Source organism: Caloenas nicobarica, chromosome 13 (assembly GCF_036013445.1).
Source record: "Caloenas nicobarica isolate bCalNic1 chromosome 13, bCalNic1.hap1, whole genome shotgun sequence".
NCBI classification, from domain to species: Eukaryota; Metazoa; Chordata; class Aves; order Columbiformes; family Columbidae; genus Caloenas; species Caloenas nicobarica.
In genome coordinates, this window is record NC_088257.1 from 2,528,516 (window position 1) to 2,550,623 (window position 22,108).

The window sequence follows — 22,108 nt, forward strand, 5'->3', positions numbered from 1 at the left end:
AGCTGCAAACCAGAACCAGCTTTCCCGATGGGCTGGAAAGGACCTGTCTGCTTGGCTGTGTCCTGTCTAGTGGGTGGTTCGGGGTGAGATTGTTGTGTGCAGGACTAGTCCTGAAGGACTCGGTTCCTCAGGGAGCTTTTCCTTTCCCGTCTATTGGGAGCAGACCTGCTGTTTTGTGTAGAAGACAGCACTTTCTGGGAAGCAAATTATGATGTTAGGGCATTCTTTGGGGGTGGGAAACAAAATACTGAAGTCCACAAAAAAATATTTTCACAAAAATCAAATGTGCTGCATCTCTTCATGTCAAAGAAGTGCACTAGTACTTGCAGCAGCCATGAAATGGTCTGCAGGTGGGACTGGTACCTCCAAAATCCAGTCTGAGTGCTGTTGAAAACATATATAAAGACTGCAAAACTCAAGGGAGAAGATGAGGAAATGGTGAAATGTTCATCACATTCTTTAGGTGTGAGAGGTGTAGCGGTGACTGTGTCCTGGGACTTTGCATGGTGGGAGAGTTCGTGGGATTTGAGGCTCAGCCAGGCCTATGGAAGGGATGTTGTGGCTGGAATAACAGGCACAAGGATAAAGGTGAATTAGTAAATGCATCTTGACAGCTCTGCAGTGGGGCTGTGGGTGAAAACCGCTGTGGGCCATGACAGCAAATGAGAGCAGAGTGATGGAGATGCAGTACAAGGTGTGTGGACCTGTGTGCTGCAAAGACTGTGCAGGAGGCTGATGGTGCAAGTAACGGCTTGAATTCAGCCAGGTGCAATCAGGCCCTGTCTTCTGAGTCACTGAAATGTGCCAGCTACATACAGACACAGACAACCATAAATTTGAATTTTTGGGAAGAAAAAGTCCCGAAGTGATAAAATGCTGCAGCTGTCTCTTTCAGAATGAGGCCATTAATGGCATAAAATATAACAAATCCATTTGATTTTACAACTGGAACATAATGGCTGATGTTATATGACCCACTTAGAGAGCCTCTGTCTCCTCCCTCCGCTAATGCATTACCAAGTAATAACCCGCGCACTGTGCCTGCCCTTCCACTTGCTGCTGCTTAACTGTAAAGCCGCTGAGCTGGAGGTTGGTGTGGGACCAAAGGCTGCAGAGACATGGAATGAGCAAGGAGTCAGCAGGACAGAGAGATGTTCCTCCTGGGCACGTCATGCTGCAGATCGCAGCCGCAGGGTCCCAGCAGACTCTTACTGACATGTCTGTCATTGGAGGTGGACATCGCATGTACTTGGAGAGTGGTGGTGCAGAACAGAAATACAGAACATCTCCTCCAGCTTGGCCTGGCTGAGTGAGATTTGAGGGTTAGGTGAATATGTTGTGAACGGGTTTCCCTTATGTAAAGAAGTTTTTGCTTACTTGCCATCTCCTGTGAGAGAAGTAGGATGTCTTCATTCTCTGGGAGGTGGGTGAGATTTGGGGTGGACGCAGGCTAGGGAGCAAGGGAGGGAGCCACTGCTTTCACAAGGCAGTGCTCTCGCTGAAGGGCTCCGTTCCATGTCCCACCGTACTGAAAGGCGTGGTGATTTAAGGTAAGGTGCAAGAAAAGCAGCAAAAGAATCAGAGCAACTGGTAAGAGCAACCAGTCACCAAATGAGACTTCAGATGACCATAGGAATGACAAGGAGAGGGAGCAGAGGCCTTAAATTTCTTCTCATTTCTCCAGTTTATTCTCTTTGTGTTCTATACCTGTTGGTCTTTGCCCTGGTGTGGGAACTGCCTTCCTCTTGTCTAAGGGATTTTGAGAAAGTGTTAGTTGGAGGGTTGTTGAAGGAGTTGAGATGCTGTGATGCTCTACCTGAACGAGACTGGATGGACCACTAAAAAAATTGCTGCTAGAGAATAATCCTTTCTCGCTCCCTGGGAAATGGATTTCAATGCAATAAGGCTCGTAAATGACCTTTCTCCTCAGGCTTGCGGGTAAGGTGACTTGCTGTGGCTCCAACACCATGGGCCGAAGCCACGTTCTGAAGGCCCTCCCCAGTTCACTCCTTTGGGTGGCAGAGCCAGAGGTGGGACAGACGGTCACGCTATTTGTGCCACTGTTTTTGATTTGGTGGCCATAGCTGCTGTAGACCATGGCCAGCTAGACTGCAGGGTGGCCTGTTTGACTCGGCCACCGCCGTGCCAGCTGAATCAGCTCTAGGTGGGCTTCCTTCAAGGTGTCCTGAGAAATGAGCTGTGGGTCTTGCCTTTCATCCTTCCAGCACAGGGTGTTTTCTGGGATCATCCCCTGCTATCGGAGGACACGGAGCCTTCTCCAGGCCACAAAATCAGAGTGGTTTTGGCATGGGAGAAATGGTGTAGATCATGGGATGCCTGGAGCTGGGGAGTGGTACCCACATGGGAATGGCATCCACGCAAAACTTGGTCTTTGAATAGCCCTTCTCTGGACCCAAAAGCTATGGAGTGAGTAGTTTTCTCTCTCCTGTCTCTCACATGATCTCGATCGCAGCTGGCCCGTGATTAGCGGTCTGACTGTCTGCTGTGCTGGCAGCGAGTGACTGTGCTGAACAGCTGGAAGGGCTTTTGGGGACCAGCAATTAGGTCAGTATGGAGCCACATCTGATCTGTGTGGTAACCCCGGGGCTTTGCAGATGTGGCTTTGTCTCCAACACAGCAATGAGTGGAGGTTTGGTTTGCCCACACTGCTGTCACGAGACTGCTGTGACAGCAAATGGAGAAGAGGGGGAATTATATAGAAAATGGGTTAAACCTCTGCTCCAGATCGAGCTGCAGCACCGCTCCCTGATTTCAAATCATCCTTTTTTCAATCGCACGGGGTGGTTTTTTTTTTTATTTTTTGCAGTCACCATCATCCGTGACTCCATTCCCCCCCCGAGCAGAGAGCAGGGCAGGGCTCTCAGCCGGGCAGCTGCCATCGCGCCTTCCCTGCCCAGCCCTCGCTGCAGCCCATGCTGGAAACGACCTACGAGAGCTCTGGCCCACGGCAAATATTGCTGTCCCAGACTCTGCCCCCAGCTCCCACAGACACACACACTCTCACCCTGCGAGTCCCACCGCTGAAGCCTGTCTTTTTGCAACAGGGGAGGGAGAAAAGCAGAGGCAGCTCCTAGCTGCTGCCATTTGACAGCACAAGTAGCAGCCTTCCAGCCCTTGCCCTGACAAGCTGGTGCGTCCGTGCTTTTGCCTCCTGTTGCTTCTCTCCCTGCCTCTTCCCAAGCTGCCGTTTCCCAGCGGAGCATTTTGGGGTTGTGCTGGTCAGGACTGATGGCACTGAGAGTCTGCCACGTGTGAACTGCCCAGCCTTTCCTGAGGATGATGGTTCCGTGCCCACAGCAGGGCTGGGAAACGGAGCCCTGCCGAGGCTGGATGCTGGGATGGATGTCCCTGTGGCCCTTACCCTGCGAGGGCACATCTGTCCAAAAGGCTGGAGCTGGGCTAAGCAGGGCCTAGGCAGTCTCTGCTTATTCTCCTTTAGTGTTCAGTTGCAGCTGGGGCGGTGCGGTGGGTGTAACTGGGGGCTGTCTGGATCTCGCTCCGCTCCGGTGTGTGTTTGCAGTAGCTGTTCCCAGGCCGGCTCTGCACTCCTGTGTGCTAGGCACCACGTGGGTGCTGAGCTTGATGCCGTGACATGGTCCCTTGCACTCTGAGGGCCTGTCCTCACTCAGCTCCTTGCACAGTCCTGCTGCTTCCCATCACCGGTATCTCTTGTTTCATCCACAGGCTCTGATCCAGCTGCCTCCCTACATCTCCCAGTGCGAGGAGGTCCTCCAGTTCTTTGAGACACGACCGGACGACTTGACACCCCCCAAAGAGTAAGTTGGTTGAGTGGCTGCCACCACCGGAATGGTGATGAAACACAAACTGCCCTGAACTTGCTGTTATCCATAAGAGTTTGACAATCATCAGTGGTTCCCTCCGTGAGTCACAGATCTGGGATTCGGAGGTTTTCTTGGAGAGGGAGTGGGGGCTACACAGCTTGAGGTGGGCATCTCTGCCCACTTGGGTGACTCTTGGTGGAGCGGAAAAGTAGAAACAATTCTCAGGGAACCCCATGAAATGTTGGTCTCATCCGGAGCCACTTTCTACTCACAAATGCTGATTTCAGAAACGCGGTCAGTCTGAAAGGCCTCGTTCACATGGTTCCTAACGACCTCTGCCTCTTTCAAAAGGCTCTTTCCCGTAGCCGTGTCCACGAGCCCCATCCGTAACAACGTTCCAGAGTCTTTCCATGCAAAACAAGGAACGTTTGCAAGGAATCTCGCGTGCCTTACGCAACTTGATGTGGTTATAAGTCTTGTGACTATGAGCTACGTTGGCCAGGAGCCACCCATCTCATACTAATCACAAGCAGCATAAATCTGAGCAGCCGCCTCCATCTCCTGCTATGCTGCTCTCCCTTTTTATGCTGCATGTGACATGATGTGCGGCTCTACCGAAGGTTGAGCAATGGAGGAGGCTTGATTAATTGCAAGAGGAAAGGCAGTAAACTGATTTGACATAATTCTGTATTGGAAGGGTGTGGAGGCTGATAAAGAGATTTTATTTTTCTGCTCTGAGCAGCAACACTGAGCCTTTCAGGTCTCCAGCTAAGTGTTGTGCTTCTGAGGACTTATCTCCTCTTTAGGTTTTCATTTTTTTTCATTCCCCCTCTTAATTCCCCGTTCCCTGCATCCCTGCTTTCCTCTGTGGGCTCCTGTCTCTATTTGCTTGTCCTGTTATCATTCCTCCTGCCACTTGCGGTCACCCAATGAGATTGGTCTGAGGGCCCTGGAGCCCATTAACTAATTGCTTGCTGTCGGCTGGTGCTCTCATCCATCCTGCCCAGCTATTGCTCACCACTTAACCTGCCGCCCCGGCGGTCATCCCTCAGCAAAGGCAGCAGCGCAGGGGCAAGCAAGAGAGACAAGAAAAAGATGAGCTTGCAAGGACATTGGGTGGGGGTTTGTCATGGGATGGACAGCCCCTGGGGCTGGTTTGGGATGTGGGGGGGCTGCCCGTGCAGGAGTTTTGGAGCCCTGCATGAGAGGGCGGTGAGCTGCGTTGCAAAGGGAGCCGCTGCTTGAACCTGCCTGTAGCTGAGGCGCCGTCACACGTGGTGGATTGAAGGGCATCTTCAGGCTCATACCCAGTTTCCTCACCTTTATTTTGTCTTATAGACTGAGCCAGAAATCAGGTGGGGTGGGGGCTGTGGGTAGAACAAGGAGCACATTCAGATGTGGAGACCTTTGGGTGCTGAGCGTCAGCCCCAGGGCAGTGCAGCTCTGCGGTGTTTGAAGCTGTAGCTCCTGGCTGTCTGGCCAAGCCATGATCAGTGCCATGTCACTTGTTGTCCCTCTGGTTTGGGTCCAGCAGGCAAGGGGAGCGGAGATACCAGCGCAAAGTCCAATCCCAAGCATGTGCTTGTGTTGTGGGTCCATCCTCAGGTACCTCCCGCAGCGTCCTGTGGGGCTGCTGAGCAGCTCCCGGGTGCAAAATCGCCCCCACTGCAAAACTGCTGTGTGTTTGTGAGCGTCTGGCGATCGCAGTGCCGGATAGGAGAGCGGGTGGTGCATCACTGAATCCAGCACTGGGTCACACTCCCTCCTGCTACCTGCGAGATTGCAGCACACAGAACGACTTAGGAGGTAACTCTTGTCCGTTTGCCTCCAGCAGCAAAATGCTACAGCATCTCAAGGACACCTCTGTTGTGTTTCCTATCTCAGCCTGAATGCCAGAGGGGTATTTATTAGCCACAATTCAAAATGCTAATTAATAAAAGTCCTTGACTTTCTCCTCTGGAGAGATTGGTGGGAGCCCTTTCCCAAGCCCCGAGTGCTGGCAGGATGCCTGCTTACCAATAACGAGATGAAGCTGTGATAGACGGCTGGGCTGGATGAGACGCGATGGCGTGTCTGGGGTTTGGCCGGATGTCATCATTCATCCAGCAGATAAATACTTTTCTCCCAGAATTTGAAAGGGAGCCAGGCCATGAAGGGAGTGAAAAAAAAAGAAAAAAAAAAAAAAAAGGCAGCTCTTTATGCTGGGTGGCTGACAGGAGGGAATGAGGGAGGGAAAAAGGACTGGTCAGCGTGCTCGTTGCCAAGCCAAGCTGTGGCTGGGACCCTTCCGACTCCCCATCCCTCGCCTCGGCTTCCCCGCTGACACCTGGGCTGGTGGCAGGGGAGGGACGCGCTTTTGGGTGCTGTTGGATGCACCCTCTGCTTGATTTTTTCTGGGGCACAGGTAGAGGGTCCACCTAACTCGCATCACCCCAAAACGTGAAACCACTTTCAGGAGCCACAGTTGACTGTGGTCGCTGGAGTTCTGAGTTCAACTGCAAAGGATGAATTTAGTCCTTGGATCTGGCAGTGTTTGGGAATGGGAAGAGGAGGTTGGACAGCCCGTGTGTCTGTCTCCGGGTCGCTGTGGTGTCTGCTCTCCCCAGCGCTGGAGCTCTCCCTGGGCCAGGGCTTTCCTTCTGCTCCCCCGCACTGCAGCTCCCTCCAGTGCCCCTTTGCCAGTGTTGGGAGCACCAACAAAAACAGGTTGCTGAAGCTACCAGGGCTGCAACCTGAGTTCTTCAGCCCTTCCCCGTCTCTCGCCTGCTCTGCAAGCCCCAGCCCTGCCGCTGGCATGCACAAACACAGACAAGGACGGAGCGGAGGGGGAAGGAGTCAAATGCTGACTTTGTGCGTCCTTTTTCCCCCATCGCTTCCAGTTGGGTGGTAGATCACAGCTGAAAGCAGAGCTGAGACACAAGTCTCCAGCCATTTGGGGGGGTGGAAGAGGGAGGTGAAACCCTTTCTCCATTCCCTCCGCACACACCCACCAACTTTCCAGCGTCCTCCTGCCTGGAGGGACCACTTCAAACAGGAGAGCGGATTGAGGCTGTGCCGTTTCCACTGGCAGTGATGATCGGTGCCTTCTGTGATGCGCATCCCTGTCCAGCAAGCTCTGGACTGGGATAACGCAATTGCTCCCACCTCGGAGGGCTGCCTGGCGGTGGGTCAGAGTGGGGCTGTAATCTGGACAGGTTGGTTACTTTTGGGAAGAGGTGACTCCACGGAGCAGTGGCGAGGGGTGGAGGGAGAGGAAAAGTGGTTATAGAAAGAGAAGTCTTACGGAAAGTTAGCAATCTGTGCGGATGTGGGATTTTTCTCCCTGGTGTTGGATGGAAGCCCTGTGAAGACTGTAATTTCAAAGGAGAGGAATCATCAAATTCCTGTTGCCTGTGTATCTCAGCAGATCTGACCAGCAGCAGGATGCTTGGCTGTTGAGGTGCGAAGCTCCTGTGTGCAGCCCCTTTACCTCCCATCCACCCTTTTTCAATTTAAAGCTGTTTTTAGTGGCAGCAGAGTGTTTCTGGAATAAGGCTGGGGAAGTCTGAACGGCTGGGCACGAAGCCACTGCTGAGTCAAGGCATTCAGCTGCTGACTCTCCTCGCCAGCTGAATTTCGGCTCTGCGACACGCAGGGGCCCGGGTTAACTCCACAGTGAAGCAAGATCCTAGGTGGTTATTTAATGATTGTCCACGGTGTGCAAGCGGGGTGTGCTGGGGAAGGAGCCGTCATTGTGCTGCTGTTCTCTGTATGGGAGGTACCCCGGCCATGAGAAGCCTCTTTCATTAAAAGCACCTTTCATTGTTTTCTTTTTGGTAGCTGAGCACACCATCGTATATAAGACAGTTAAAGTTGTTGGTTTGAACCTTTTAGCTTATGAACATGACTTTCTTTTTCCAGTATGGCACAGGCACCTGGAGAGCAAGTTTAGTATCTCTTAATGTGCTCCAAAGATGTCCTCAGGCACCCCTCCTTGCTCCTTCTGGGGGTAGTGGATTCACAGTATGAAGCTACCTGATTTCAGGAGGTCCTGATGTCTTTAAAAGGCCTAAATTCCTCTTCTCTGAAGTATGTTCATCCTCATGAAGAATGAGATTTAATTGCACTCTCAGCAAAGGTTTCTCTGCAGTTGGGACAGCTTCTAAAAATTATTTTCTTCCTTCCATTATGTACATGCGGGCACCCTCAGAGCTCACCTCCCCAGCTTGCCTTCCTGCTGTTTCTCCCAAACAGCCCTTGGCTAAACGGCGAGGATTTGGGGGTGTTTGAAGGGCAGTTCAGCTCTGCTGCTGTGGATGTTTTCATTGCTGGTGTGGAGGACCAAGCACAGAGGGAATATCCCCACTGCTCCTGCTGCGTGCCAGGGGAAGCATCGCTGGTGGGACAAGGGGGACAGCAGGACCCAGGTCCCACGTGGGGCTGAATCTCAGCTCTGCTGAATCAGCAAAGGGCTGGGATGGCTGCGGGCTGCCTGTGCCATCCAGCCTGGGAGGTGCATGATAACGAGCTGGGACCTGACCAGATGAGGAAAGCGTACGCTGCTAACGAGGTTATGCCTGCAGCAGCTTCAGCAGCCCGTCGTTATTCCATTAATTGAAGCCCTGGCCATGTGTGGCTGGGCGGGGGTGGCGGTGGCAGTCGCAGTAATGGATTGCTTTCCTCACACAGACTGACAGGGACTCCAGGCAGGCACCAGCCCCAATAAATCAGAGCAGGGAGAACTGGGCTAAAATGAGACTCGGGCCTGATGGGACCCGACTGTGCCAGCTCGTTTCCCATGTGGGCTGATTGAAAGGTCCTGCTGAGAGCTGTCGTGCTCGCAGCCATCAGCGGGTGAAAGATTTGTTTGGTCCAATGCACCAGAAGAGGATGCTGGAGAGAAGCATGTTTCCATCATTGCAACGGGGAGCAAATCTACTCCTTTCCCTTGTTTCCATAAATGGGAAGTGCAAGCTCGTAGCCAGTGTCTTCCAGAAGCAAGTCGCTTCTCCTCCTGCTTCCCCATAGCTTTTTGTGTGCTTGCCTTTCTTTGTCGTTGGGCTGTGCCAGGAGCAGAAGTTTTCTTTGTCACCCTTGTGTGGCGTTTGGGGGGTAATAGGGGCATGAAGTTGTGGGCCAAATGACAGGGGATTTAGTAGATAAAGGGGAGGCTTGGATTCCTGATGGAGCAGCTGCCCCTTCTAGGAAGCCATTCCAGGAGCTTTTGCTGGTAAACTAGAGATCCCTGAGTTGATGGATGTTGGTTTGGATAAGGACACTTGTGGCTTTTGAGCCGTGTCCTGCTATCCAGACAAATTGCAGCTTGTATAATGACTTGTTTGTTTTGCAGTTCTCCTGGTGCCTACGTGCAGATTCACCAGGAGCTTGGGCCAGATCTCAGCTCCAAAATAGTGGTCTCCCTCCCTCTTGACTGATAATTGTCTTTCCTAGGTGACAGCAGATAGAAGTATCACAGGGCTTGAATCCAACCTGCAAAATACACTTTGTGCCAGTGCAAGCTTTTTGCATGGACGGTGTATTTGATTTTCTGTGCTAATGGGGAAGCTTTCTGAAACCAAAGGTTCAGCTTGGGCGACTCTCCAGTGGTTAAACACAGGGGTAGCACTGGCACTGCTGTGCGGGGGACAGGGGCTCCATTCAGTGCTTGGTGGAGCGTTTACGAACCATCAGTTCTCCCAAACAAGAACTCTGTTGTACCCCAGTTCTCAGTGTGTCTCGTCTGCATAAACTTTGCTAAAACCTCTAACATGGAGCAAGCTTGCTGAATACTTACAAGATAAACTACCTCCTCGTAGCTATTTTGAAGGCATTACTGTATTACAGAAGGATATTTTTTTACAAGAGCAAAGTTTTTTTCTGTGGGAGGTGTTTTCTTGGAATGGTGACCTCAGATGCATCTCATCTTGCGTGTTGGTCGTGGCTCCTGTGTGGCTGGCTCTGCAGCTGCTGGACTTGTCTTCCTTTTGCTGATGCTCCGCTGTCCTTCTCTTGCTTCATGTAAGTCCATGAAGACTTTCAGTGTGCGCAATATCCTACAGTGAAGAGTTCAACAGCTCATCTACATGTTGCTGAAGAACAGCCAGTCTCTGTTTGTTCTGTCAGCTTTACCTCAAGCCCTTGCCACAGGCTTGTGCTCCTCACCTCCTTCCCAACACCGGATCCAGAGGGATGCTGTCTGATACACTAGAGAAGAAGCTTGAGAAACACGATTCTCTTTTCCTTAAAAAAAAAAAGTTCCATGGGGAGTATTAATTGGTGCTAAGAGTTCTCCATGTGTAAGAGTTTCCTTCCAGGATTGCACTGGGGCGTTATTGGGTTGTTGAAGGATGGCGAACTGAGCCCACTGCACCTTGAGACTGTGCTCTAAGTGAGACTCTGGTCACACAGGAACCTTCGTCTTCAGTGTTCCTGACCAGGAGCTGGGAAAGTCCTGAGAAGCAGCTGGAGAACTGGTCCTGGGTTTTACCGCCTGGGAAGCCTCGTGGGGCTGGTTGGTGGCACACAGTCACAGCTGTGGATCGGTGCTTTGTAACTGTGCTGTGACTGCCTGGTTCATCTGCACGGCCTGGCTGTTGCGGAGGTGGGAGCTAAATGAGTTTCACAGTGGAAGGCAGAGTGGCCTTTTCTTCTCCTCTTCTGGAGCCACCGGTTTCCAGGAAGCTGTGCATGCAGGCTCTGCTGCGTGCCTTTCTCTGCTCCCCGGGGAATGGAGGAGGAGGAGATGCTGCCGGGAGTTTATTGCTGTTTCCTGTCTTGTCTGAGCTCTCGTCCCCTCTGAGGTGGTGGGCTGGGGCAGCTGGTCTTCAGACCTGCAGCTCTTTGTGTCTGTGCCAGCAGCAAAGCGAAACTGCAGGTCTTTCCTTGCCCCCTCACTCAGACGGAGCAGCCGGTAAAAGGAAACGGGGGGATGAGTTACAGTAATGGGCTTAGCAGATGGCAGGGGAAAAAGAACAGTTATTTCCATCAGCGCCCTCCCGTCAGCACGAGGGTGCCATGCCCAGCTGCTGATCTCCAGCGTGCTCATCTGGCCTTGCTTCGCCTCACTTCCCCGCCGTACCACTGAGCCGGGGTAAATTGAATGGGGCGTATTGATAAATTCTGATTTAGCTCTGCAGTGCAGTCTCTGCTGAGAAATGTCTTCGTGTTGTTCTGTCCAGTAGATTCCTTCATTGTGCTCTGCACCTGGGAGATGATGTTCAGGTCTTTGCACAGTTCTGTGGTTTCTGAACTTAACAGATAGTCCCCAGTTTCTAGATAACGATGTCCCATTTGTTTCTAGTCTGTCTTTCTTGCATTTTATTTAATTTTATTGATAACTGCATGGATGAGCACCAGAGGTTTAAGGTGCAAAGGGAGGGGGGCACCGGGAGGATCAGGCGTTAGCAGAACATGTTGCCAGGTTGGTGGGCAGAGTCCCGACATCACCCCGTCGCTCCAGGGGAGTACAATGTCTGCAGTCATTATGGTCTGAAAATGCAGATAAGCTTGAAAGAGAACAAAGCACAGCCCAGCTCTGGCTGGCTTTCTTGCTGAGCATGGAGGGATTTCTTTGCTTGGCCTGAAAACAAAGCGGGTGCAGGGGGAAAGGGAAAGGTTGTTTTGCCAGTGGACTTGATAAGCAGATGAAGGGGCTCCTGAGGTCCACCTGGGCTGGTGCAGCTGCCTTTCCAAGTAGCAGCCAGCAGCTCTGCAGCCTCTGGAAAGTCCCCTTACTGCGAGGTGAATGTTTTGCTCCTTGGAAGCTCCAGAGCCTGCTCCGTGCTTGTTATTCTTGCTGGAGGCGACAAGGATCAATGCGTATCTTCTGGCACCAGGATATTTCATCTTGGCCGGTTGGTCTTGATCTGTCACGTGTCTGAGAAGCGGGCAAAGCTCCTCGGGAAGTGACCAGGGTGCAGGTTTCCATCACCCTGTGCTGCAGCAGCATTGCAAGGCCACAGTGGAGCATTATGTGAAAGTGTTGAGAGCCCTTTTGTGACAACATGGGCCGCTGTGGTTGGGCTGGGAAGACGGTTGGTGCATTTGTTTGCTTTTCAGGCTGTTTGTTGTCTTGGTTTGTTACCCATGATTTTTTGAGGCTTGTCGGGGTCATATTTTCTTTGGTTTGGTGTTTGGTTTTTAATGATTAAATGCCCCACATTTCATTGTGCCTGAAGAAGGTTGGGTTTATGCCATGGGTTTGAGGCTGTTCAGCGACTCTATTTCTTGGCAACATTCATGTAAGAGAAGGGACCCAGGACCTGTGTTTTCTCACCCATCTCATCAGCAGTGTGGCCAGCGCTGGCCATAGCGGGAGGACTTTGGCTGGAGCTACGTCATTGCCTCCTTGTAACCACCAATAGCTCCTGCTTGCTCTGTGCTGGTGGCACTTTTTCTACTTGCTGCACAGCCCTGGTGTTCATCCTGTCTACAACACTTCCATGACTTGTTCAGTTTTGGGGTATAGATGTTTGCCCCTTCCCCAGCCACTCCCCACCCTTGTCCATGACAGAGGTGCAGGGCACAGAGGAACTTCAGTATTTCCCTCTTTGACTGTCTCTGAAGTGGTGCCCACTTCTGTGGGATTATGGTCCGTGCTGGCAGCAGTTTTGGGGGTTTGGGCTTCCCCTGCTCCTGGCTCTGCTGCCAGATCGTCCCGATTTGCCTCCCTTGGCCAAGTGACATGGTGGGAATCGTGGACGTCAGACCAAGCCACCAAGGAGGCCAGGCCAGGAACCAAGTCTCACCCCAGGAAAGACGAAAGCATTAAGTTACTAAATGAGGGGAGAAATAGGCTGTTTGAAAGGCGGGTGATGGCCCATGTCACCCATGGGGATGTTAGCTGGTTGAAGGAGGTCAGCGGCCCCGCTAGGGCCATCATTGCTATGCTCTCCTGGGTGGGTTTGTCACTTGGCCAACAACCCAACTGCTCCATCCCTCTGCTGACGCTCTTCCTTCTCTTTTCCAGGGAGCCCATCGGAAAGAAGAGGTCTGGTAAGGACTCCTTTCCTCTCCGCCAGTTCCACCAGCTCCTCCTTTCACCCACAACCGTGGTCTCCTGGAGTGGGGCAAGGGTCTGGCCCCATGGCAAGCCAGCCTCTGGCTCTGCTCCCCGACAGGGCTCCCCGGCATGGCGTGCCCCCTCCGTCCACCCGAGGTGTCACTGCAGCCTCCAAGTCCCGGCCTCACGTCCCCCCGCGGTGCTCCCGAAGGTGGGACAGACGCCTGCAGCTCTCTGCGCTGCGCTGGCCGCCCCGTTCGCTCATTAATCGAGTCCTTGCCACCATTGCCGCCACCTCCAAGTTCGTTTCCCTCCCCGCCTCATGCCTTTTCTCCCGTCATTTTGTTCCTCCATCAGGGTTTATCCAGAGAACGGCCTCTTTCCTGCAGAGAGGTAGTAACAGCCGCTCGCTACCTGGACCTTGCTCTCGCTTTGCTTTTCGCAGCGGGGGACACCTGCTCGGGCTGGGTGGGCAAAGCCCCTTGCAAGAAGCTGTCACATCACCCATAGCTTTCTGTGGTGGCTGGTGGACGTGGGGCAGCGGTGGACAGGAGGTGTGGCGGGCTCGGGATGGGCACTTGGCTGTCGGTTCAGCTCCGCTGGTGGCTCGTGGGGGCTGGCTCACACATCCCGGCTGAAGGGCAGGGCTTGGTCTGCAGCCAGGAGGATGGGGATGCAAAATTTCCCAGGTCCAGAGGATGGTCTGAGCTGCGTGGTGGTCAGCGTGAGGCTGAAAGTCTCCCAATGCAGCGGGACGTTCTGCTTCATGATTGCGCCAGCTGGGACCCTTTGGGTGGACGGTTGGATCTGCGATGCTCTGCCTCCTGCTCCTCAAGAGATGGGATCATCTCTGAAAGGCCTCGTAGTTTGTGTGTTTTAGTGGTTATCTGAGCTCCCCAGAGAGAGGAGAAGGAGAGAGGAGGGGAAGAGCCTTCAGTCAGTGAATTAGGGAGGGCGTCTTTCAGCTACTGGAGCTGCAGAAGGTATGAAAATAGCGTGAGGGTCTTTGAGAAGGAAGGTCTGAGTCCTTGCTGGATGGAGACTCTGCTGAAATAGGTTGTGGAAAGGTTTTTGGCCTGAGAATTGGCACTGCCATAAGTTGCATAAGCAGGCTCACAAGTGAGGGGTGTTGAGGTGACACAGTCTGTGCTCCCACCTACAGCTGCCTGCAAAACTCACTCTCTTGTGGGCTCTGGACTGGACGAATGCTCCCCCCGAACCCCTCCAGCTGCAGAGCTTTAGTACTGTCTCTCATCTGGGTTGGGAAGGTTTATGTCATTGCTATTTTTAAGAAAACAAGTCTGCCCATAAACAGGATATTTTGTTGTTAGCTTCAGGGTGTATTTTTGTGGTCGAGGACAATTATGCCAGGTGAAGACGCTCCTGAAATTAACTCCTACTTCTTCCTGCAAGCTCGGTTTACCACTTCTGTTGCTGGTTTAATAGGTACGTTGGAGGATCCAGAATTGCCTGCTGAAACTACAAATAACCTCAGAGCAATGGGTGTAATCATAGCAAGGGAGGCAGAAAGGAGAGTACTTACCTCTTCCTATAGCTGTTATTCTTCTCTTAGGGGCTAGGAAGATCCTCTGATCACTTTAAGCACAAACCTTTAATTGAGCTAGCAGAACAGATAGCCCTCGCATCCACCGTTCACTTATAGAGGGCTATTTTTAATTGCCTGGTGCCCCACCTCTGGGTTTTGGTGTGGAGGAAGCTTTCATTAGTGGTAACAGATCCCCTGCACTGGGCCAGCTCACCTGGCGCTCTGCAGAGTGCTGTTTATAGCAGAACAGCACGGACAGTTTGCCTCCTTTTCCTTTAAATAAGACTGTCCTGAAGATACGTTGTTCATTTAAAGCTTTGTTGTGGTCTTTTCTTTCTCAGAACCAGTTTGAGGAGTTGTTGCCTTGGGCATAGGAGAACTTCTCTCCAGGGGAGCAGAGCATTTTAGGATTGCTGAAGACCTGCTAGATCTTGTCTGTCTCCACTCATCTTTCTTGTTCTGGTCATGGCAGGATTGTGCCCTGCAATAGGTTTCCCCATAGGAAAGATCTTTTGTCAGGCTGAGAACTCTCAGGTGATGGGGGAGCCACTGGATCCTCTTGCAGTGTAGGTGCACTTGCCCATAGAAACTTCTTCCTGATATGTGGCCTGAATTTGTCTTTGCTGCATTTTGCCTTTCTGTCCCAAGGAACCCCAGCTCTCTATGTCATTTCTTTCTCAAACCCTTCAGAGGCTGGGAGGTAATTGTCCCGTGTGTCTGCTGTGCTGTAGCAGACAGGGAGCTGGGCCAGATGGGATTTCAGCCCCAACCCAAATCTCGAGCCTCTCTGCTCAGAGTACAGGGCACAGCCTCTGTAAATTCCACTGAACGCCCATGACCAGTGTGTGATTCTTCTGTATCCCTTGTGCTATAGTAATTAACATTATCCCCTTTCCCAAGCACTTGGCAGATATTAATTAGTTCTTACCATGCCTGGGGAGAACGGGATGATATAATAGTGTCCTCATAGAATTGTTTTGGTTGGAAAAGACCCTCAAGATCATAGAATCCAACCATTAACCCAACACTGTCACTAAACCGTGTCCCTAAGAACCTCATCTAGGCATCTTTTAAACATCTCCTGGGGTGGTGATTCAACTCCTTCCCTGGGCAGCCTGTTCCAATGTCTGACACCCCTTTCAATGAAGAAATGTTTCCTAATATCCCATCTAACCCCACCCTGGTGCAACTCGAGGCCGTTTCCTCTGGTCCTGGCGCTTGTTCCTGGGGAGCAGAGCCCGACCCCCCCTGGCTCCAAGCTCCTTTCAGGCAGGTCAGAGATCAGAAGGTCTCCCCTCAGCTCCTGTTCTCCAGCTGAACCCCCAGCTCCCTCGGCCGCTCCCATCACCCTTGTGCTCCAGACCCTTCCCCAGCTCCGTTCCCTTCTCTTAACTTGCTCCAGCACCTCAAGGTCTTTCTTGTCGTGAGGAGCCCAAAACTGAAGCTGCAAGGCAAAATGTTGCGTTGGAGGCCAGAGCCGGGTCTTGGGGTGGTGGGGAGTCATGGGCAAGAGTTTCTGGCACCTTTTTGCTCCTCAGAGGCTTTTGGAGGCAGACGGAGCAAATGCTGCTGGTGCTGTGGGTAGCTGAACGTCTTGCGGCTGGTTTCGCAGGAGGCTGAGCCCGAGCAGACGCCGCGCTCGGTGGGGCTGGGTGGGCTGGAGTGGGCGCTGAGCACGGGCAGCGTCTGCTCCTGGGGCCTGCAAAGCCCTGGGTCGCTTCGTGGTGTCCCTGCACACATCAAGCCTCTGTGCATGCGTGGGAAAAGGGTGGCTTTGCTTGTTAGGATACTGACGACCTTGGGACCACGTTTCTAAAGCAGAGACAGATGCGAGTGGAAGCCTCTGCAGCAACGCTAAGTGAAGGGGGTGCATCTATAGCCAGAACACTCTCCTAAATGAAAACGTTTTGCAAAACATAAGCCAGCCTTGCCCTGCTGCGCCTCGCTCTGGCAAAGAAGGTGTCCCCTTAGCCCACAGTGCCACCTCCAGCCAGCCCGGGCTCTGCGCAGCCACCGCCGCTGTGCCCGGCTCTCCTCTGGGTGCCCAGCCCCTTTCTGGCCAAAGGAAAACTTTGCTCACAGTGGGTCCTGCCCTTTTGCTCCTCTTTGGGCTGTTTTTTTTTTTTTTTTTCCTTTTCTTTTCTGACATGAAATTGGCATCTCCTGCAGGAGGAGCCAAGCAGAGTTAGTGGAGCAAATAATAGAGAGAGCAAACTGTGCTGGTAATTTATGAGGTGACTGAAATACTGAAGGGCGATGATGACAGGGGGATGCTACTCTCTCCTACAAACACCCCTCTGCCTGGGTGTCTGGGCTGTTTAGCCAGGAGCAGCAAAACTTACTGCAGGTTGTGTGCATTGAGTAGGGGTCTGAGCTGGTCCGTGCATTGGGGCAGCTGATGCCAGTGCACAGGAGCCTGCCCTGAGCCCCCCCCAATCTCCAACAGCAGGAGCCAAGCTGCTGCGCGCATCCGTGGCGGTGGTGGAGTTGTTTGGATGGCTCTGTGAGCAGGAAGGTGGGTGGCAAGTGCAAGGTCTCACCTGGCTGTACCCATCTCGCCCTCTCACCTGGCTGCTGGTTTGGTCTCTCTCCTCCTCGCTCTGCCCAAGTTTCCGGCTCACGTCTCTCACGCTGGGGTCCCCAGGATGTCCTGGAGCTGCTCGCAGGCCAGCAGCTGCTCGGGAGCGGTGGCCCGTGCTCTCGGGAGCTGGCGCTGACCCCGGCACACGGGCTGGTTCTTGTCCCCCCTGTGCAGGAGCTGACTCTGCATCGGCCGACCCCTTGGTGCTGGAGCAGTATGTCGTGGTGGCGAACTACCAGAAGCAGGAGAGCTCCGAGATCAGCTTGTGCGTGGGCCAGTTGGTGGATATCATCGAGAAGAATGAATCAGGTACAGAGAGTTTGGCTTGGCAGAGGGCTTCGGGTCTACTCTGCTTCACAGAGCAGGGGTAGGTTATAACAATCCTGTATTGTCAGTGTTTTCTTAACAAGACCTTAAGTAAAACAACCTCCAGGCACCTCACAGGGATGTCCTTGCATGGCCAGCTGAGGTGAGATGTGGAGGAAGCAGCTGCAGGCTGTATGAGCATGGACAAGACTTCAGGGCTGTTGCTAATGAAGGGTCTGATTACCTGTGTGCTGAGCGCCAGGCGCCGTCCATCTTTTACAGTCTCTACTATACGCTTGTTTGGGCTGAAAAACTCGTCCGATGGGTCCTGAGGACAAAAGCCATTCCCGGAGTTGGCAGGCTTGCTTACTGACAGCGGGGGACACTCTCACGGCGCCCATGAAAGCCCCCGTTGTGCATTCGCAATTCCTGCCTCCAGACACGCCGGCCGTGGAGCGGGACAGGCAGCCGAGCCGTCCGCTCGCCTCTAAACTTACACTTGCTCTTAACCCCTGCAAAGGGATCGAGTCAAGTTGAGGGTCCAACTTCTGGACTGTATTGTAAAGGGGAATTTAATAGAAGTCAATAGGAGTTGCTTAGAGGGGTTTAAAGTTATATAATCAAAATAGATTTTAAAATTCTGGAAACCTGGTCCCCAGAGGATTAATTGCACCAGCAGCTATGTTTGAGGATGGGGAAAATAAAAGCAGCCCTGAAGCAAGGGAAACCTATTAGCATAGCCAATTCAAAAGCTGTGGTAAATAATTTATTTATCAAATGTCAGCTCTGGTTTTCCCTTCTGTGCAGGTAGCTGCTGATTCCCTCCCTGACAATCTAATTGTCTTTTTAAACGACTCACTGGTGAGGTTCTGAGGATAATGTTTAGTCATTGTTTCTTTCACCCTAAAGACACAAATAGCTTGTGCTTTTAATAACTGAGGAGCACGTGTTTATTTTGATTGGACACCCAGGGTGGCCCAGAATTGCTCGTGTCCCCTATGGGGCTGGCTGGGTTTCCTCTGGGAGAGCTCATGTTTTAATCCTGCATTTGCTCCTAGCTTTTAAAATCTGCTGTTTCCATAAATGTAACGAAGGTGGGGGCGCAGCAGGAGTCAGCTATTGATTTGCAGATAGTGTATTCATCTTTGCTAATTAGCCTGGGCTTGCTGACCCAGACTGAGGGAAAATGAACCATGAAGGAAGGAAAAAAAAAAACCAAAGGAGTACAAATGCAGTGGCTGGAGCCATTCAGTTCTCGGAGCCTCTCCCGTTTTTCACAGGGAGGGAGCCGTTCATTCAGATGTGTTCGGCAGTGATTCTCCCATGCCGCTGTCTGTGCTCCCTTTCGGGTAGCGCTTGGCTCTGTTGCTTTGGGGTCACCCCAGCGTCCCATGGAGGCAGCAAGGGGAGAGCAAAGCTACCCAGGCTCATGGTTTGGAGGGAGGGAGGCAGTTTTCAGCCGGTGGGAGCCCTTGGCTGAGCTGCCTGCTGTTTTCTTCTCAGGCTGGTGGTTCGTGAGCACGTCGGAGGAGCAAGGTTGGGTGCCGGCCACCTGCCTGGAGGCCCAGGATGGTGTCCAGGACGAGTTCTCAATGCAGCCTGATGAAGGTGAGAGGCCGCTGGAGACATCTGCCCCAGGTTCTTTGTGCTGAGCTGTGCTGAGCTGCAGGCAGGACTGCACAGCCCTCCCCAACGTGGGCAGGGGACAGACCCACGTGTGCTGTTGGGTCACGTCTGTCTGTAACAGTCCTGCCTGCCCAGTGCTGCAGCAGGAGTGGGCCAGCTGGGTGCTGGCGGTGCCTCTGCTGGCCTTTCTGCTCCCCCACAGAGGGGCTGAGGGTGCCACCTCCTTGGAACACTCAGTCCTGCCATCCCAGTGTGTCCTCTAAGCCCCAGGGAGCAGTTTTAGCTGCACTGGCGGAGGAGCAAAGCTCAGGTCCCAGGACAGTTCTCATGTCTTCTAAACCCATGCAGAACAAAGAGCATACATGAGCTCACAATATGAAAACAGCAAGGTTGCAACCTTTGCTTAGAGCAAATCTGACATGCCCCTGGAGAACACATCCCTCCCGTTGATCGCCGTGTGCTCAAAGTTGTAGCTGGCTCAGCCCCTGGCCTGGGGACCTGGAGGTGGGAGGGGGGCTCAGACTGGGGAGGACCCTCAGAGGGCCCCAGGTGAGTACAGTCTCGGTGCCGCTCTCTGGTGTCAGCCCTGTCTCTTCTTGGACCTGAAGTGCTGCCTCCTTACGTCCTCTCTTGTCCTTCTCCTGCTTCCCCAACATGCTCTTCCCAGTCCCACGGAGATACTGGTCTCTGCCCAGGCACGTTGGCTGCCGTCGGACTCTTGGGGACTTGTACACCAGTGGATGGGGTCAAGGTGGACTTCACAGAGACTTGTTTGGCTGCCCGTGTTTTGTGCTTGGAGCCTTGTTGCCTGCATGTTTGTTTGCTCTGCATGTGATGAACCCTGCTTGTGTCAGTCCTCGATGTGCGCTGTACGTGCTCCTCAGCCTTCCATTACATCCACTCATGTCCACCTCTCTTTCTTCTATCAGCTGCTCCTTCTCACTTTTTCAGGCTTGTTTTGGGTACAGAGACTGGAGTTTCTGCTTTCCCCCAACACAAGTATGCAGACTTCTTGCAGCTGCTGCCTTAGTTCCTGTAAGAGTAACTCCTGAGCCATGGCGCTGGGGTTGGTGGCTCAGATGAGGTCAGGAGGAGAAGAACCAGCTTGGTTTTGCTGGATGTGACAGGACGTTTTCTGCTTTGACTCATTTGCATGAAGGGAGTGGGAAATCAGGCCCTTCAAGAGCTGTGCTCCTCCAAGAAGGCAAAACCAGGAAACCTGCGTGGTGGGGATATATGAATGTCCAGAGGTGTGGGTTTTGAAGGCCAAAATGACCTTCACCTTCTTGTGGCACTGCTTAAGCTCAGGCAATTACTTTCCTGGGTTTCTTCTGGAGAGGACAGGACAAGGTGAGAGAGATGGATGGATGGATGGAGGGATGGACCTGTTTGACATGTTGTCTGCATGGCTGTTAAGATGTTTCCCATTCCTCTTGAAGGGAAGAGCATCCATGTCCCTGCTTACCATCATTTGGCCTAGTGAACAGGACATCAGACTCTTCTCTAGGCTCAGCACATGGCTTTGACCAATGTCTTGGGGGACCAAACTGTTGAATGGGGAAGTTCATGTTAGAGCTGCTGTTGTAGAGCGATTGAGAGCTGTGCATGAGAGCACGTCTGTGTGTATGGGGTCACTTCCTGATGTCCATGGGATTTCTTTCCCTGTATAGAGGACAGTTCTTTAAAGGCTCCAAGAAAGAAGTTTGAACTGAAATGGATGCTCAGAAGGGCTTCTGTGAAGAGCAGGTGAAAGGAGAGCTGCCGTATAAAAGATAGTCTTTAGTCCTAAGGGAGAGGAGGAACTGGTTTAGACAACTTCTTGGGCCAGACTAGCTCACTAAACTTACACTTCAAAATGCAGCTGAGTTTGTTTTGAAATATATTTCACTGGCATTTCTCTTCTGAATGGTTGTGTATCTCTGTGTGTTTGCACCTGTATTACAACAAGAGTTATCATTTATATAAAGCACTCAACCATCGTTCAACTGAGTCCAGGTTTCCATAAAGAGTATCTCTGTGAAACGGCGCTTTCTTTCCGACAGAGGAGAAGTACACCGTTATTTACCCGTACACCGCCAGAGACCAGGACGAAATGAACCTGGACCGAGGGGCTGTGGTGGAGGTGATCCAGAAGAACCTGGAGGGCTGGTGGAAAATCAGGTACCGTCCCTACCTCTTCCTCTTCCCCAGCACCGCAGCTGGGACTGTGCAAAGCAGAGACCCGATGCGCAGTCCAAAGACGAGTGTTGGGAGGGGCAGAGTACCAGGACTCTTTGCTCTCCATCCCTAAAACTAAGGCTAATTGGTGCTCAGGGCTTCAGCCAAGCACAGCTGTGGTTAAACATCTTTAAAATCCCCTGATTTCCTGTGCTGAGAGGCAGACTGTGTCACAGCATCGCATGCCCCAGCAGTGCAAAGGGAACCGGTGTGAGAACGTTAGTGTTACATCGTGTACTGCTGATAGGAAAACCAGCGAGTGTCCTGGAGGCAGGCTGGACCCTCTGGCTCTGTTAGGAGGCTCTTGTGGAGAAGGACTATTGTCCTGGCCAGCTCTGCTCTGTGCAGAGTGTGCTGAGGCCAAAGACACCAAATCGTCCCGAGCTGGTACTTGTTTTTTCTCCTGGAAGCTCATTTTCTCTCATCTGTGGTCTAGCAAATGGCCAGACTTGAGCAGGGTGGGAGCACATGCTGCAATTTTCTTAACCTTACATTGAACCTGTGGTCTTGGCAGCAGCAAAGCCCCAGAAAAACGTCCATTGACTTTTTAGGCAGAGGAGAGCTGCCACGGGAGCTCTAAAGGCAACTACGAGCTCAGTAGCTGGTGCCATGTCAGCGTAGCGGCTGCAGCCCAGCCAGCGGGGGGGGTTTCTGACGCTGGCGCGGGACCCTCCAGCATGGCAGGGACACTCTGCGGATGTGGTTTTCCAGTCAGATCACGGGACTGGTTTCTCTCCTAAACAGTGCAAATTCAGAGCAGGGAAGGGATCCGTGCTGCTGATGCAGGCAGAGGGCTTGTGTTTTCTCCAAATAACGGATACATCAATCCCAGCAGCAGCCCTTTGGTTTTCCCCTCTGCTTCCTGTGCCAATGCGCTGCATTCCTGAACTGGTTCCATTGCTGAGGTGAAAAGGAAATTGGGCTTCGCGTCGTTCCCAGCCCTCGGCCCGCTGGCTGCAGCCGGCTTGCACGGGAGCGTTGGTCGCGGCTGGAGCTCTCCAGGTGCCCACGGGCCATAGAGTTTGACACCTGGCAAGCTCGTTTTGCCC

At 52.6% G+C, this 22,108-nt stretch overlaps 1 protein-coding gene across 2 annotated transcripts in view; it reads left to right on the forward strand.

The window, feature by feature from the left end:
- Positions 1-22,108, forward strand: part of SH3PXD2B (SH3 and PX domains 2B) — a 71,733-nt gene that overhangs the window by 42,603 nt on the left and 7,022 nt on the right. Inside the window, exons 5-9 of one of the 2 annotated variants that reach the window (XM_065644051.1) lie at positions 3,706-3,797; positions 12,751-12,776; positions 17,085-17,219; positions 18,720-18,824; positions 20,885-21,002. In XM_065644051.1, the coding sequence (XP_065500123.1) occupies positions 3,706-3,797; positions 12,751-12,776; positions 17,085-17,219; positions 18,720-18,824; positions 20,885-21,002 (476 nt within the window). The other variant, XM_065644052.1, reaches the window with a different exon arrangement.